The sequence below is a fragment of the Vulpes lagopus genome, chromosome 1 (assembly GCF_018345385.1).
Source record: "Vulpes lagopus strain Blue_001 chromosome 1, ASM1834538v1, whole genome shotgun sequence".
In the NCBI taxonomy this organism is placed as follows: domain Eukaryota; kingdom Metazoa; phylum Chordata; class Mammalia; order Carnivora; family Canidae; genus Vulpes; species Vulpes lagopus.
In genome coordinates, this window is record NC_054824.1 from 40,263,657 (window position 1) to 40,281,226 (window position 17,570).

The 17,570-nt window shown below is 36.4% G+C and overlaps 1 protein-coding gene across 2 annotated transcripts in view; it reads right to left on the reverse strand.

Moving 5' to 3' along the window:
* COL19A1 (collagen type XIX alpha 1 chain) overlaps window positions 1-17,570 on the reverse strand; it is a 317,390-nt gene that overhangs the window by 45,368 nt on the left and 254,452 nt on the right. For both annotated transcript variants that reach the window (XR_005990424.1, XM_041772509.1), the window contains exons 33-41: window positions 12,980-13,084; window positions 12,843-12,896; window positions 12,524-12,577; window positions 7,353-7,406; window positions 5,886-5,939; window positions 3,629-3,673; window positions 1,682-1,732; window positions 1,548-1,592; window positions 1,097-1,123 (exon numbers count right to left, since the gene is read on the reverse strand). Coding sequence is in view for 1 of the 2 variants with exons in the window: in XM_041772509.1 (XP_041628443.1) it covers window positions 1,097-1,123; window positions 1,548-1,592; window positions 1,682-1,732; window positions 3,629-3,673; window positions 5,886-5,939; window positions 7,353-7,406; window positions 12,524-12,577; window positions 12,843-12,896; window positions 12,980-13,084 (489 nt within the window). In the remaining variant the exon portion in view is untranslated. The remainder of the gene's footprint in view (window positions 1-1,096; window positions 1,124-1,547; window positions 1,593-1,681; window positions 1,733-3,628; window positions 3,674-5,885; window positions 5,940-7,352; window positions 7,407-12,523; window positions 12,578-12,842; window positions 12,897-12,979; window positions 13,085-17,570) is intronic.

Genomic DNA, 17,570 nt, shown 5'->3' on the forward strand with positions numbered 1-17,570 from the left:
GATAGGATTGGTGAAAGCATAAAAATGTTACAGATAAGAGGGGCAACAGAATTAGAAAACAAAGGAAACCTCTAAATTACATAATTGGGGTTTAGAAAATAGTACTAACTAGTTGAAATTACGCTTTCAGGGAAAAAATTGGCTCTGACCAATAACAAAAAAAATGTGCTTTAATGCATGTCCTTTGAAAAACATATTTAGATGTGAAAATATTACTTTTTTATGGCTTCTTCCTTTGCTCTTTTAAAATTTATTCATCTAGTTTTACCAAACTATATTGTGACGAAAAGGCCTTATTTTATTCACATGACAATGAAAAGTGATTTGAAAATTTATTTCAGTTTCAGGTATACCTGAGTTTCAAGCATACTGTATAAATCAAGGCTAAAAGGTTAATACAAGTGAAATATGAGCATATGCTCGACAAGGGCATGACAGGAAAAATTGCCAAGGAATAAAGGGAGTTTAATGAATTTGGCAGAAGCTTTGGAGTGATGCTTTGTGGTTGAGAAGGATGTTTGAGAACAATTGTCACTCTCTAGGGGGCTACAGGACTTGATCTCTTTCCCTGCTAAATGGTAACCTGATACATTATACCTAATAAGCAGGTTTATGACAGCACACCACATTTCCTACTGAATAGCTGCCTAAGGCATCCAAAGCAAATAAACAATCCCTTCCTTTTTGGGGGGGAGGGGGGGAGGGAGAGACTAGAGACATATTAAGGAATTTCTTTCCAGTAAGTATTTCTCTTCCACAATCTACTTCCACAATCCACTGAGTTAACCATCAAAATAGCTCTATCAGAAGAAAGTGTTCTATTTACCAGGAACTTCATATGTGCCTTCTTCCATCACAGAGTGATTTTGAAAGTACACTAATAAAAGAGACAAAGGCCAATGGCAGTGACATCAAGATCAGTGCATCTTAAAAATGAACACATTGCTGGTATTTCTTTGATGGTTTGCCTCCTGCCTGTAATATTAGTTAATTGATGAACATCTAAGAAAATAGGCCATCTTTGCCTGATGTTCTTCTTTCAAACTTCAATAAAGACTTACTTTCAAAATGACACAAAGCATGGGAATATACATACCACTGGGCCAGGGTCTCCTTTTGGGCCCTACAAGAAAACATGGGAAGTCATTTTTAAAACAAGGGTGGAAGCAAAATTATAGAATCTAAAGCATTTTAGTTCAATTTGCTTTAATACACATATAAAATATTTGCAAGTTTTATTTTGCTACAATTTGGATTTGAAGAATAGATGACAAAACAAACCTTGATGGAATCCTATGACAGTGACTGCTTGGACATTGACTTAATTTACAGTGAAGAAAGTGACTATACAGAATGCTATTTTTCATGATTTTGGCTGGGTTCATGTTCTCTATTTTATTATAATCATTATTATTTTTTTCCTACTGCATAAAATTTTGGTTATATTTGTACCATGTATTTTTTCAGTGAACCTAGGATTGATTGATTGATTGATTGATTGTGGCTGTTCAGCTAAAGTATGCTTGGTAATAAAAAGCTGTACTCACAGGGGGACCAGGGGGCCCTGGAAAACTGGGAACATTCACACCTCCCTTCAAAAAAATACAAAAGAAAAATGTGAGAAGAATTTACAGCAATCCATTACTGGAAAATCATTTCACATAATTACAAAAGTAAATACCTGGATTTTATATAAACTGCTCATTCCATTTCCTTCATTGAATGGTACACCCTTAGGAAAGAGAAGAGATATAGAATTATTCTTTTTAAAGTTGATAGTCTCTCTATGTTTTATCTTTTTGCCAAATGATATTTTTCCTATTTTATTTTAGAAAGTGAGTTTAATACTACAAGTAAAATAAACAATGCTTCCATTTGGGGCTTTCTGAAAGCAAATGTAGGGGGAAAATGAATAGGAGTGTGAGCTACACCTGGAGCCCATAGAGCCTTTCAGTGGGGGTGTGATTAATGTTCGGGTTTGACAGATGAGACACTAATGCATTCAGAGGAAAATACTATGTGCTCATTAAAATTCAGTTTCTGAACTGCCAATTTATGCTAACTGTTTACAGCCCGCTGACCTGCAGGCTATAACACGGTAGTGCTGATGAAGGTGTGAATAGGGAGCAATTTGGCTACTGAAGAGTAATTTTTTTCCTACAGTCTCTTCGTACTAAATAGAAAATTAAAGTAAATGGGGAAAATGATGTTACTCACAATCCTGTGTGGATGTTTCTACAAAAACATATTCTTTAGAACAATACGGAATAAAACTTCCTAATAAAACTGACCTGTGAATGGAAAGTCCCAGGGTAACTAACACTGAAAGAGAACTAATTTGAGAATCTTTAAAAAATCATATGTTTTGGCATTCAGGAAAACTTTGTAGATAAAAATTTTGGCTGGGATGTTTTATCCTTTTTTTTAAGAAGTTCCCCTAAATTCAATAATCTTCATTTTTCCCTTTTGTGATTTCCACACTTTAGTTGTGAAACTGAAGAAGCCATCATTTTCCTGTTTTTGGTGGCCAATGGTGCTCAGTGAATGGGATTTGTGTATATCTTCAAAACACTAGTGATAGGAGGAAAAATGCTCCATTCCTTTATTCCTTTATTATTTCACTCATTTATTTGACAACTGGCGAATGGCTACTGTATTTTAGTGTGCTGAGTCTTAGAGAGCTGAAGAATATTTTTGTCTGAGATTTCTAGAGGAGGTTTCCCATAAAAAGACAATATGTAATCTATTTTGAAGAATGAATAGTTTTGAAGAATTTGGGGAAAAGAGAAAGATTTCCTACCCCACTATAATATGCAAGTCCCTATTATAAGCTCATGCTGTATTTTGCTTGTTGTATCCCCTGGAGAGGGAGGGCATTTTAGGGTGTGAGCCCCAAATGCTTTTTGTCCTGCTTCTTTGTCAAAGGAAAAGGCAAGTAAAGAAAATGAAATATGTAGATTAACTACATATCTTTGTTATCTTGAGAGTCACAGACTAATTCTGCCCTTTCTCAGGTGAGTTGGGTTTCTTAAAGTATTCCTATGAGATAGGGTGGAAAAGAATATTTGACCTGGATCAAAGCTCTGCTGTGATTTGAGCCTGGCCCCACATGAGGGCAGACTTGCTACAGAGAGAGATACCTCTCTCCACAGCCTCTCCGACAAAGTGCACATCTGTCTCCATCGCAAGCATAAACACATTGATCGCTCTTGTACATTTTATTCACTAGGTGCTATATAAATAGAATTTCTCTGCGTCTCAGACATCATGGATGGTAATGAACACATATAGCCTAACACCAAATTCTGCCCCAACTCGCATTGCCAGAAGGAAGCCCTTTTTAAAGCCCCTCTTTTCAGTGAAGGAGGCTCACTGAGGCTAGATGACTTTCCCAGGGTCCTCCAGAGTAGGGAGGCCCATAGTATGCAAATTTGAGCACTGCATATTGGGGCTGCACTAAAGGGGAAAAAATCTGGTCTCCCTAAAGCTGCACTGGCTATCGTTTACATGTATACATAAAAATCAGACAGCTTTCATCCTGGAGAACATCTAAAAATAGTCTGACCTCTGAGTTATAGAAGTCTCAAGCAGATACATGTATTTAATTTTTAAACATGACATAACTCACAGGTGGTCCAGGTGGTCCGGGTCTCCCAGGGGGTCCCTCACTGCCCTGAATGGGATATAGAGACCAACAATCAATGGTTTGCACATTTCAACACCAAATTTATGAACCAGATTGTGCTTGCTCAGAGACCCATATTCTGAAACCCATATGATTTTGTTTCAGTCTTGCAAAATCTTATCCAGCTTGGCTTTCTCTTTCACCTGGGAAAATACATTCTTAGACCACAGGAAAGGTTAATGCCTTTTCCATACCCATTCTGATTCCCACTGGGTGAGCCCCAAGGCTGAAGCTTATTTTTAGATAGAGACAGACAACCTGGGTGATCCTGTTCTGGCCTTCAAGTGCAGCCGAGGAAGCTCTGCCCATGTGAGGGCACAGAGCAGCATTCCTGCAAGCAGGGACAGGCTCTGGAACTTGGCTTTCTAGATCAGCCCCTCACTTTTAGCCTCATCTCTACCACTTCATCTTTTAGGAACCAGAGGGCCATCTACAAAGTTCGACCAAAGTAGAAAATCACACTGTTTGTTGTGTCTGCAAGAGGAGAAACTTTTTTTTTTTCACTCCCTAAGGTGAAAAACCTTAGACTTTACAACCAAGTCAGATACATCTCGTTGAACAGAAGTGACTGTGGTATAACACTGTTTAAGGGAAATGTTCTATACTGTTTAAACAGTCTCAGACATTGTGCTTGCAGGAGAAGCAGACTGAAATGGGACTGTGAAAAATGAATTCAAGTTGAAACTTGAAAAACAGATTTCACTTTTATTTTTATAAAACGTACAATGCTTTTTGATCCATACTAAGCAAAGGTATTATAGTTCCTTTGGTGCCTTTAACCAGAGCTTCCTAGAACTGTGCTTTTCTTTTAGAATAATTGCCTCATAAAACTTTAAGTCCCTTAATGTCAGGGAAATGGCAAGAAATGGTTAATTAAAAAAATAATCCAGAGACAGTAAGATTCTTCCTTATAACGCCCCCAAATTTTGAGAGATTTAAGTCCATTTTCATGAATTTGATGAAAGATTTCATTCCAATCTCCCCATTTTTTTGGTAACTAAAAAAATGTATCATAAAAACTATTTATTTATATCTTTGTCAATGAAAATAAACTGTCAAGTTTTTATTGCAATGTATCTGACTGAGAATGAGTGACAACAAGTATATTGTATCTTTTCTCAAAGTGCTTTGATGGTGGCTATCTCTCTAAGACATGTCATATTCTGCTGACTGCTGGCAGTGTCCTTCAGAGAATTATGTCATCGTTCTCATGAACTATGAGAGGACAACAAACAAGGAAAAATATGTGCCTATTGAAAAGACTCTTTCTTTCCTGGCACAATTAAAAGTCACATTTTCATCCTTGATTGTGCCTCAAAGCTCATCTCAGTGTGGAATTCCCATTAACTTCAAAACGCAAATCTCTGACTGAATAATTTCCATAGAGAACAGAGAAAAAAAACTCCGGTGGGGATGGGCAAGCTTCTTGGGAATATTATCAGGAAATATACAGAGACTATCTTAAGTTGCACATGGCTCCTTTCAATTTTTTTTGGAATTCCTTTACTTCTTGATGCCATTGTGCACCATTTTGGTCAGTTCAGGATAGAAGCCACTTGGGTAGTTTATGTGGATTCTTGATTCTCACTTCCCTAATCTCAATACCTGGTCTTAATTCACTCGTTGGCTAGCTGTGTCTGTTTCACACTGTTTTCACACAATTTAGACATAAATTGGGTAAATATATGAAGCCGTGGTCTTCCGACATGAGACTCCTCTATTTCGGGTCTTCCCTTCAGACCATAGCAACCCATTAGTCCACTTAGTTAGATAACCCAGAAAACAAGTGTCCTAATTACTTAGTGAACTTCCCCTATGATCCTCAAAAGACAGAACTTCCAGATTTTCTCAGCAAATCTGAAGCCTTGGCATCTGTGGCTGGAACTCCCTGATGCAAACCATCTTACCTGTAGGAAGCTTCCTCCATTCCATCCATCCACATAACTAGATATCCAGGACCTTGAATCCAGCTTGGACTTCTGCTATATGACACCAATGTTCTATTAATCCTTTTTTCTAGGAACCTGTACTCAGACTGATTTCTGTACCTATGTCTTTCCAAATCCACTACCGAATAGCTATTCCCTGATATTATTCCTACTTTCAGGCTTTGCTTGATTTTATGGATCTCTCTGTAGTGTCTCACCTTGCCATCCCCCAAGCCCCAATTCAGACAGTAAGTGAGGCATTTCCTCTGTACCTTGTCACCCTTCGTTCCTGAAGGACCAGGATGTCCAGTTCTTCCCAATAAGCCCTGTAAAACACAAAACTAAGTGTGTTACAAAAAAACCCAACTAAATGGCCAAAGGCATTGGAAGTTGGTTGTAAAACTGATACATTTTAAAGGTCATTTGATCCTAATTAAATCAGCCCTAAAGCTTATATTTCTTCAGGCTGATACAGCAGCTGTATCCTGCTGATAAGCCCTTGCAAGGGTAAAATTTGTATTTGTGGTCGCTTTTTCACCTTGGCCAACCACATTTAATGACCTTAACTGGAACCTTTTGATACATTTAAGAATTTAGCCTTGCTGTTTAAATGGCAATTTACATAACATTATGCCTTTCTAAATGAGCTATAATTTTGGTAGCGATCAACATTTTAAATACTTCAAGACGCGGGAGAATTAACAATGTGCATATTAAGTGATGTGATCTGCATTTTACCAATGGAGAATAAAATGTAATTTTAATTCTTCTTTGAGACTGGACTTAGCTATAATTTTCATGGTTCCTTTCACAACTCTTCTCTTAACTTTTAATTTTAATGTACAATTTAAAGCCATGTTTGTTCTACACAATTGTGATAAAAGCATAAATGATAAGATTTTAATTATGGTGAATCCATGCTTTAAAGTACAAAGGAGCATGCCCACATGCCTACTTGTGAGGTAAATATCTATTTGCATAGGAACTCGTAGGAATTGCTGGAGAATATGAGACTTGAGTAGGGTTGCTAGATTTAGCAAATAAAAATATGATACTTGGGACAAACTTATGCTAGAACCATTTATTTATATGAAATTCAAATTTAACTGCATGTCCTGTATTTTAACTGGCTACCCTAGAATTATCAGCTCCACCTTAGTGACAGGTTGGGCTTAGCAGCTGAGAAAGGAAAAGAGATTGTTTCAGGAAAACAGTATAACCAAAGACACAAAGACTGCAAAGTTGTGTCTGAGGGACAATGAAAAAAAAGTGCTAATTAAAGTAGAAGGTATTTTAATGGATAAATAGGAATTAAGATAAATCAAATATGATAATACTTGACCCATTTTTCCCTCTTTAAAAATATATATTCTTAGTTTATTGTACTTAAAAATGTAAAGGGTGTAACCATCTGACTATCTCTTCCAAAGGTTAATGTCAAAAAAATGATAATGAAAAAGTATAATGCTCCTTTACATCTAACTTCTATTTAAATAGACTAGTTTAATCACAGACTGCTTTCTGTTCTGGCAGAATTTTGATGACAAATCTCCACGACCCTGAGCAGCCTTAAAATAATACTAACTGAAAATCTGAGAGGTAGGATGCCACTTTTCCAGGCAAAGGCTGGATAATCTACAGAGAGGCATAGAGAACAAAAGGGAACGGAGAATTTAGTTCACCCTGCATCATCCCAGCAGATATGAAACGTGAGTGGAATAGCTTTAGCAAATACTCACAGGGGGTCCAGTGGGACCTGGAGCACCTGGAAGGCCTGGAATTCCTTGAAGACCCTAGAAGAAACAGTTCCTACCATAAAATCTGCTATGTAGTTAGAAACAAGGCATTTTAGTTGACCGAATATTTTGACTATTGAAATTAAACATTTTTGTTGGCTAAAACGCATGATATATACGATATACAAATACCCATTTTCAAAAAGTAAGGATGATGAGCTAAAATGCCATGACATGGAATCTGCAGCAAACATAATTTAGTGTGTTTGGTGATTCATAGAGCATTTCTGAGCTCACAGAGCCACCCCATCAACAATAGCATCACTGAGAATCTGGCATTGCTAAAGCATGGACATACAAATTTCAGATTGGCAGCATGCCATCAAAGAAATACACGATTACACTAATGCTTCATTCAGCTAGTGGAAAAATGGAATATGTTTTATGATATAATATTTAGTTTAGCTGAACAGTTCATTATAAGAAGAAATTTGGCTCATCAGTGAATTTAAATTTAGAACCCTTTAATGGCTTAAGCATAAAAGTGAATGAATATCCCCTCCTCCTTCTTCTTGGACTCGTAGAATAATGCTAATTATACTGGATAGGGTTTAAGATACTGATATATTCATATATTCAAGGAAGAACTGGCAAGATTAACTGGTAGTTTATGTAATTAATTTTGTTCTTTTACCAAGTGTGTCAACAACAAATTAGTTAAATAAGTTACATAGAATAATATAAAATATTTTGCAGTTATTAAAATCATGTTTCAGTAAACTATTGGCTAACATGGAAAAATTACAGTTACAAAGGGTTCCACGGAGTAATGTATAAATTATTAAAAATTATCAGTGGGGGCAGCCTGGGTGGCTCAGCGGTTTAGTGCCACCTTCAGCCCAGGACGTGATCCTGGAGACCTGGGATCAAGTCCCACATCAGACTCCCTGCATGGAGCCTGCTTCTCCCTCTGCTTGTGTCTCTGCCTCTCTCTCTCTCTCTCTGTGTCTCTCATGAATAAATAAATAAAATCTTAAAAAAATTATCAATGGACTTCTAAAAGATGAGAATGATAGAAGTTCAAAGTACTTAATCTGGAACCTTTGGTGTCAGGTGTGTTTCAGAATTCTGAATTTTCTGATTTTTTTTTTTTTAATGAAAATAACATAGCGCTCACACTAGATACTATGCGACACTCCCCGTGATGCCTAGGGCAGCACCCTCTAATAAACATACAAATATTTCTGTAGCAAAACATGATATTCTTATCAAGTGGGATAAATAGACTGGCTCCATATGTTTTCAGGTCAGATTCTGCTGCCAAAGAATTTCCTGCATATTTGGGAAATTTTTCCAGGGTTTTCAGAGGGTTCTGAGCTTTGGAATTATAAAGGAGGGTGTAGACCATAATATAACTATTACCAATTATTCTCCCTTAGCAGTACTTTTATCTTTTTAGTGCTTTTTTGTATTTCCCAAGTTTTCTGTAATGAACTCAGATGACTTCTGTAACTAGAAATATATGTTTTTAAATACACTTTTGTTATTTCAGATAACCATATGATGTGTCAAGGTCTAGATTGAATGATCCCCCTATTTCAGGATTTAGTTTTCTTTACTGAGTAATCTTTTTATATTACCAAACCATTCATTGTTATAACAAATTTCCTTTATTGTTTACTGTGAAATATACATTTTTACACGCATTATAAATATTAGTTGGAGCGACCATGGTAAAACTACTGCATATTTATTTATGAGAATTATATACGGCCCAGGTTCTCTTGAATCAAGATTCTTTGCATCAGTGTGATTAAGGACCAAGCTCTTGCCAGACCTGTCCATCTAATGCCAAATGGGATCGTATGTTACTTCAGGTTTTTTCGTGTGCTATGATATGAAGAAATACTGAAAAGAATCTCCTCAAACATGCTGAAATTCCTCATTAAATAAGAGTTTTGGGTAAAATCTTATGTATGCTTGTGTTGAAGAATGTGGACATATTCTTTCTTCAAAATGGTATCGTCCTCACTGGCAATGCTGTGTGTGTATGTGTGTGTATATGTGTGTGTGTGTGTGTGTGCATATGCACACACAGATGTGTGGATGGGACACACTGGCATGCTGCATTGTCTCTTTTTACTCCCTCACCCTTAACATATTTATAGATTTATAAATTGAAAGGAAACAAATTTCCTTTGGAAATGGCACCTCTAAGTGTCTGGAGATTATAAATGCCATACCACAAATTGCTTTATCTCAAAATACCCACATTTCCATAAAATTCTCTCTATATGTACATGTATAAGATATGGGTGTACATATGTATTCTTTTTTTGCTACTTTTAGTCTCATTACTGAATCAGTCAAGAGATGCTGAGTGAGTCTTTAGGTAGTTTAATTTATAAGCTTGGGACTCATTAACCTCTGATGACCACATTAAACTTTAAAATAAACCTTAGTCCATAAATAAAAAAAAAATCATTCTCAGCAGTCTTTCTCTGAACAAGCTGAAATTTTGTAGTAAGGGTAAAAGTTACCATGGATGCATAAAGGGCAATAAGATAATTTTAGAAGACAAGATGGTCATTAAAGAAGACAAATACATATTAAAGAGTAGGACAGTCAATTTAGCATATAGTGCCAAACTAAAATACAAAATAAAATTTATTGCATAGATATTCAAGGATCATTTGAGCTAAGTTCTTTCTCTGAACTGATAGTTTGATTTTACAAGTCCTAGCTCAGTTGCTACCAAGAATATTTATTTTTCCATTGCTATAATTTATGGTTGACAATATTTTTCATGGCCTATTTATCAATTATTATCCTGAAATATTGTAGGAAAATCTGCATTCCAAGCAAGAGTTCACTGTATGAGAGGTGAGTGTGTTCTATTAGTGTCTTTTAAGTTGCTACTTAGATTTGTGAAACATCTGGAAAAAATGTAGAGGGTAATGTCCCTCTTCTCAGAGCAATGAACAAACAGGCAGCTCCTCTAAGTCCCGAAACAGTTTAAAATGAAGACATGATAATTAGAAGTCCTCAAAGAGATGAGATTCCCTCTGTGTCTTTTCCACTAAGAATAGAACAGATACTTGAGATTTTGTACAATAGATATTATATGCATATTAAAATAGTATAGTTTACTGGCCACTTAGAAACGTACACATTCTCAAAGTTTCATTCACCTAAACAAATCAATAAATTATAATTTCAAGTAGTATCTCAGTCCAAGCAGATACTATTCATTGAGTCTACCCAAGTAGATGAGATTCATTAACTCCCTATCTGTCTGAGAGGAAAAGCCTGCATTACCCTATCCCCTCCAAAAGGCCCAACTGAATTAGTATGCTATTTCAGGCTTATTCATATAATTCATGTGATGTGAAGAAACAACCAAAAAGAATTTCCTTCTGAAATTGCTACATATAATAATAATAATTCCTCATATAATAAGAGTCTTGTGTAAATTTTGTGTATTCTCTGTTAAGAATTCAAGAAGTATACAGTAGTTTGCCTTTCCAATGTTTCAGTATTCTACTGCTATCTGGAAGCACATAAACCTCCTGTTGACTTATGGCCATAAGATCAATAGCAGCCTAACACCCATGTCAAAATGCCTATGTCATTCACCTTAGTTCATCTCATCACATAGGTATTTTATCATTTCACATCATCACAAGAAGGATGAGCACAGTATAAAAAGATATTTGAAGAGGGAGGAAGATACCACATTCACGTAACTTTTATTATAGTATATTGTTATAATTATTGTGATTAACTGTTAGTTATTATTGTTAATCTCTTACTGTGCCTAACTTATAAGTTGAACTTTATCACATGGAAAAATTAGTATATGTAGGGCTCAGGACTCTCTGCAGTTTTGGGCATCCAAGGGTGGGGGGGGGGTTCTTAAAACATATTCCCCACAGGTAACAAGGTTCTATTATACTTAAGAAAGAACATACTAAAATAGTTGAGTAATAATAATGATGCATTTCAGTTTACCAAGAGAGCAAGGTATCCTGTAGAACCAATAAAAATTAACTTCTTATAAATTTAACTTAGAGTCACTTATAGAAAACCTGAATTCTAATTATTTCCTGATCTTTTTATTACTATCTTTTCAATTGCCTCTACAGCCTACTCCTTGAATCGAGGCAGTTAAAAGCTGTTAGACTATTAAAATCAGATATAGGGCTTGTACATTAGTGAAATTTCCTGTGAAGCATGAAGAAGCCTTTACTGCTTTGTTTATAGATGAAAATAAATGTTGTATTTCTTTTTTCTTCAATTTTTAATTTGGAAAAAAAGCAAGCCAGTTTTCATAGTTCTCTAGAATAAAATCAATATTAAAAACAATAACACATGGTGATAATTTGTAATGTGAAATATAACTGACTCAAAAAAGTGGTCTACTTTATACCGTTATGATTTTCAGTACTAACATCAAGGTTAATATATACCAGATGGCTTACTTACTTTCATTAAGAATTATTAGCATCAAAACTGTTTAAACTAACAACAATTCATCATCCTAATTGGTTTTTCCAAGAGTTAAGGTAAATTATGCAGGAAAAGAATGATATCCTGAGCATCACCATGGCTTAGAGTCAGAAAATTATGCCATTGTCTCAAAAGTACATTTGACTTTGAACCTTAGTCTAGGGGTGGGCAGCTAATCTAAACTAGTTGAATCAGATCCTTTTGGTAGGGTTTTTTTTTTTTCTCCGAAGAGTATGAAGTTGAACAGAGACAGACAAACCAAGGTCACTGAATTTGAATCATGCATGTTATAGCAATATCCCAGGGAGGTTCTGCTTTTTGGAGCTGCCCTTGTCCCTAGGCTGGTTGTTTAATTCTATAGCTACCTTGGGATTCGATTTAGTAAATCCTTCCTTTTATCTTGAGAGAGCTGGAATTGTTATCTGCCACATGAAAACAAAAACATAGTACCTGATGGGTCCACTCTGTGTTTTATTTTCCTTATCTCAAAAACTGAATCATGATGATAAACATCAATGTATTATTATTTAAACTTTCTTGACATTTGAAACAACATACCTAAATCTTTTTTTTTCTTTGACTTAGCATTAAACATGAGCTATAGACAGGTTGATGTCCTTCCTTGAATCTATAAAAGAGAGTCAATTATCAGACAAGAGTCTTACCTCTTCACCTTTCTCTCCAGGTATCCCAGGGTAGCCCCGCTCTCCTTTGCTTCCCTAAAAAGACAAGAGATTCAGCTAGTATACTGAATAATTTTGTCATCTTTTGAAATAATGTAATATCTCTTCTTAGTACACTTGGGACATGTAATTTGGACAGAGTCAGGGCACACAAAAAAATAACCTTTGCAAATGGCTTTTACACCACTTTTCCAAAAATATTTCTCATAAAAAGTAGTGTGCTTTAAGTTTGTTTTTGTTCTTGTTTTTTCCCCCCACACTGAACTGGCAGTAGCACAGATTGTAGAGGAAACTGCCTTACCTTTGGTCCCTCTCTGCCTGGGATTCCTGGAGGACCCCGTGGACCTGTGTCCCCCTAGAGGACAGAGCAATTTGGAAATGAGAGACGGCACTAGGTGTAAACTATAGGGCTCATCAACATGCAGCCTGCCTTCTCACCTTCTGGGCTATAGAATCATACTTTCCAGGCTCACCAGCGCTGGTTTCTTCTCCTTTGTTGCTTTTCAGCCCGGGGACACTGGCTTGGCAGTTGCCACAGAAGTTCTAATGAGTATAGAGATAAGGTCACTGAGAGATTCATCAAAGCAATTTATAAAAGTGAGGTCTGATCAGATTTGAACCTTTGTCAGAGACCAATGATACGGTAATTGTTACAGCACTTCTTTCAGTGACTTCATTTAACCAATTTGAAAAGACTTTTCATGAGGTAAAAACTACTTATGAAGCTAGTCAATAGTATCTGTTTATGATATTGTGACTTTTTTTTTTTTAAAGGATGTCGGTGTGCCTAAGGGGCTCAGTCTGTTGAGCATCTGGCTCCTAACCTCAGTTCAGGTCATGATCTCTGGGCTCTGGGATTGAGCCCCAGGTCAGGCTCCTTGTTCAGAGGGGAGTCTGCTTGTTTTCCTCTACCCCCACAACCTGACCCCTGCTCGTACATGCGCTTTTTTCCTCTCTGTAAAATAAATAAATAAGTTTTTTTTTTAAAAAGCATGTCTATGATGATATGTAAATGGAAAGTTCCAAATTATAAGGAAAAGACACATAAATCAAGAACATAGACTGTTTCATTTGTTTAACAGCATATTTAAAAGGGGAGGTAGTAATAAAGTTTAGAATAACTAACCGGACTACAGACCTCATACAACCAATAGTATAAATCATTAGGAAAGAAAGAAAGAGAAAGAAAGAATGAGCTGTGAAGAAAGGATTTTTCCTTTTGAGGACAAAATTAGTTGTAAGACCCTGCACACAGTTTACCAACATTTTGTCAGTGGAAGCACTCATGTGAGAAGTAATTACTTGAGTGACTTGGACTTGACTCCATGTCAAATCCAAGTGCAGATAGGAAATCTAAGTGGAATTGCCTTGCCATTGCCTCTCTATAACCTTTAGCTGATCAGGAAAGGCTTGAATTTAAGTGTCTGAGATCACAAGATAAACTTCTTATCACATTGCTAAAGAAAAGGTGTTTGCGAAAAGCCCTAAAAATGCTTATTTTTAAATTGTTAGAATAAGAATGTGATCAGGAAAGGCACAGAATAGGGACCGCTGAATGGAGGAGATAGTTTAATTTCAACAGTTGACAGAAGGTAGGACAGTATCAGCCTCTCTTCTTCCATCCTTTTCACCAAAGGGAAGAATCTTGAAATATAAAAAGGGAAATGAAGCTTGCCGTTAATGAGAAGTTGGCAAGAAAACCCATAGCTATTCAAGTTCAATATTTTTGACTCAGTGAATATCAGAATAAGTCTGATTTCCAAAAATACCTTCTTGGAAGACAAATTTCGTATACTATTGAAAAAGTTCTGAGGCAATTTCCCTAAAAAATGCTGGATTAAAGATCTCTCTTCATGGTGGTCCATTCTTAGAGCTGGTATATATAAAAGGGAGCCAGAGTGTGCAACATTTCCCAAAACTAATTTTGCCATCAGGATATTTTCATAGAGCTAATGTGTTGGTAGAAGAATTTAAAAAATACCTACATAATTGTAGATCCATTACTTATAATATCTGAAAAACTATGAAGAGAGAAAGATGCCTCAGGGCTTATGAAAACCAAGAAGTTTTCTATATTGCAAAAGGCATAAAGAAGATGAATTATTGTATCTGTAGACAAATAAATGTGGCATATCAGTATGAAGCAAAACCCTGGCATATCAACATGCAGCAACATTTTAGAATGAATTATTCAATTGATTGTTTTAATAAAGCATTAAAAAAACCTGTAATCAAATCAAAACCACAATGAAATACCACCTCACACCAATGAGAATAGGGAAAATTAGCAAGACAGGAAACAGCAAATGTTGGAGAGGATGTGGAGAAAGGGGAACCCTCTTGCACTGTTGGTGGGAATGTGCACTGGTGCAGCCACTCTGGAAAACTGTGTGGAGGTTCCTCAAAGAGTTAAAAATAGATCTGCCCTATGACCCAGCAATTGCACTGCTGGGGATTTACCCCAAAGATACAGATGCAGTAAAAAGCCGAGACACCTGCACCCCAATGTTTATAGCAGCAATGTCCACGATAGCCAAACTGTGGAAGGAACCTCGGTGTCCATCGAAAGATGAATGGATAAAGAAGATGTGGTCTATGTATACAATGGAATATTACTCAGCAATTAGAAACAACAAATACCCACCATTTGCTTCAACATGGATGGAACTGGATGGTTATTATGGTGAATGAAGTAAGTCAATTGGAGAAGAACAAACATATGGTTCCATTCATTTGGGGAATATAAAAAATAGTGAAAGGGATTAAAGGGAAAAGAGAAAAATGAGTGGGAAATATCAGAAAGGGAGACAGAACATGAGAGACTCTAACTCTGGGAAACGGACAAGGGGTGGTGGAAAGGGAGGTGGGCGGAGGGATGGGGTGACTGGGTGACGGGCACTGAGGGGGGCACTTGATGGGATGAGCACTGGGTGTCACACTATATATTGGTAAGTTGAACTCCAATAAAAAATATACATTAAAAAAATACAAAAAAAGTGTAATCATTATGAGACAATAAAATTACCTAAGAGTTATTTCAAATAGACCCCATTTTCTTTAGGTTAGGATTACCAGAATGGTAAATCAAGGGAAGTGATCTCATTGAGGGTCTTGAAAAAAGTCTTCAGATTTTCTTATAGAGAGAATAAAGATGCAAGAGTTACTAGCCAATGTACAATCTCAAAGAGGAACTGATACACAGATTAACCTAATCTTTGAACTCTGAAGGGATTTCACTTGGGCCTGGAATTATGTCAGTTCTTTACTACACTTTAACCAAAGATATTTTTGAAAACAGAAAGCAGATGACCAAGTTTGCTAAAGACTCTGGCCTGAGAGGGAGACCTAATGCATTGGATAATGATAAAATAGGATCAGGATTTAAAATTACATTAGTTGGGCCTAACAGATCCAATCTCCAATCTAAATCCCTGTATTTAGGCTCTGCTTTGGGGAACTCCATCCTTCTCTCTTCTATGGAATGCAGTTCGATGGGACTCTCAGTTGAGGCATCCTGCCTCTCACCAGTGAACTCTCCTGGGGTTGAGAACCTCAGGGAGATAATGTCAGGGCTGGAACAGTGGCAGAGCACACTCATTAAAGGGATGTTGACCTGGTGAAACTATTAAGGATGCCCACTCTAGGCCTTTGGAGTTCTGGTTCTCCTTGGCAGAACCTATTCAGTCTTTTCATGTATTCTGTGAGCTACTCTGTATTCTATTGGAATATTCATTTCTGCTGAAGTGTACAAGTTCTGATTCCACTATTCTGCAATGGTTAGGTATAACTCTTAGAATCCTGCCATTTCCAGTATTACTGCCCTTGGGAAGAAACTAAGAAAATGTGTGAGGACCTGTGTTCATGTGTTAATGTTGTGCTTACTAGCTGTGTGACTCTGAGGAAGCTACTTGGTGGCTCAGAACTTTAGTTTCTAATGTGTAAAATGGGGATACTATCACAGTCTAAATTTACAGGATTATTGTGAAGATTAAGTGAGATGATATAAGTAAAGCAGTGTGATGTCTGTCATGTAACTATAACTCAATGAATATAAGATCTTAAAATCTCCCTAAATATTCTCTTTTGACTTATACGAAAATGTTGACTTTTGAAGGTCTTAAAAACCTCCTGTAATTTATTTTTATATTGATATTGCTATGTATAATATATTCTCAGGTTTTTAAATATCTAGCAAATATCTATATTAAAATTCTTGAATCTTTGAATTTAAAACAACAAATATTCCTGCCTGCCTACTATTATGTAGGTCATTGTACAAACCATTGGGCTAAATGCTAGGAATATAAAATAAATCGCATGTATACACATATAGCCTCCGTGTGTGTACACTCATATATATTGTCCATTCATAGGACACATAAGGTTTGAGTATAATGTAAAAAGACAGGCTTCCATAGGGGTTCACTCAGTCGTAGCATGCCATGAAAAAAGTATTATAAAAGCGTAGCCTTACAGGTATCCCATTATCATTCTCCCCCATCTACATTACATATAAAACAGAGGGCAGTATTAGAGACAAAAAAACGGTAGCAAGATTAATTCCTTATGAGATGAATAATAGATAAAGATAGTTTTTATTTAATAGAATAACAGGTGTTAGGCAATTCTTGGCTTTGGAATTTTATAACTCACTTTGTAAAATCCCATGACATCAAAGTTCAGCCTTGCCAGCTAGCTGTGTATTGAACAGCACTGCTTTTCATCCTGAGACTGGTGAGGGTAGGTCCAAGTGAGAAGGATTAGGTTTCACAGTAGTGAGCCAGGGTGGCTAAACACTCATAATGTGAGAAAGCTGTCCCTCTAGACAAGAGAATGGTCTACTTAAGAGTATTGATGACACCTTTCCTTCTGTGTGGCTCATCTCAGAACTCCCACCTTTACCTACCACCCCTTACACCCAAACTGACAGGGAGGTAAAGAAGAAGAGAGTGGAGGGATTAGTACAAGTGGCACTACATACATACATAAAAATATGTGTTCCTTTTTCTATCTTAAAGATGTCTGCCTT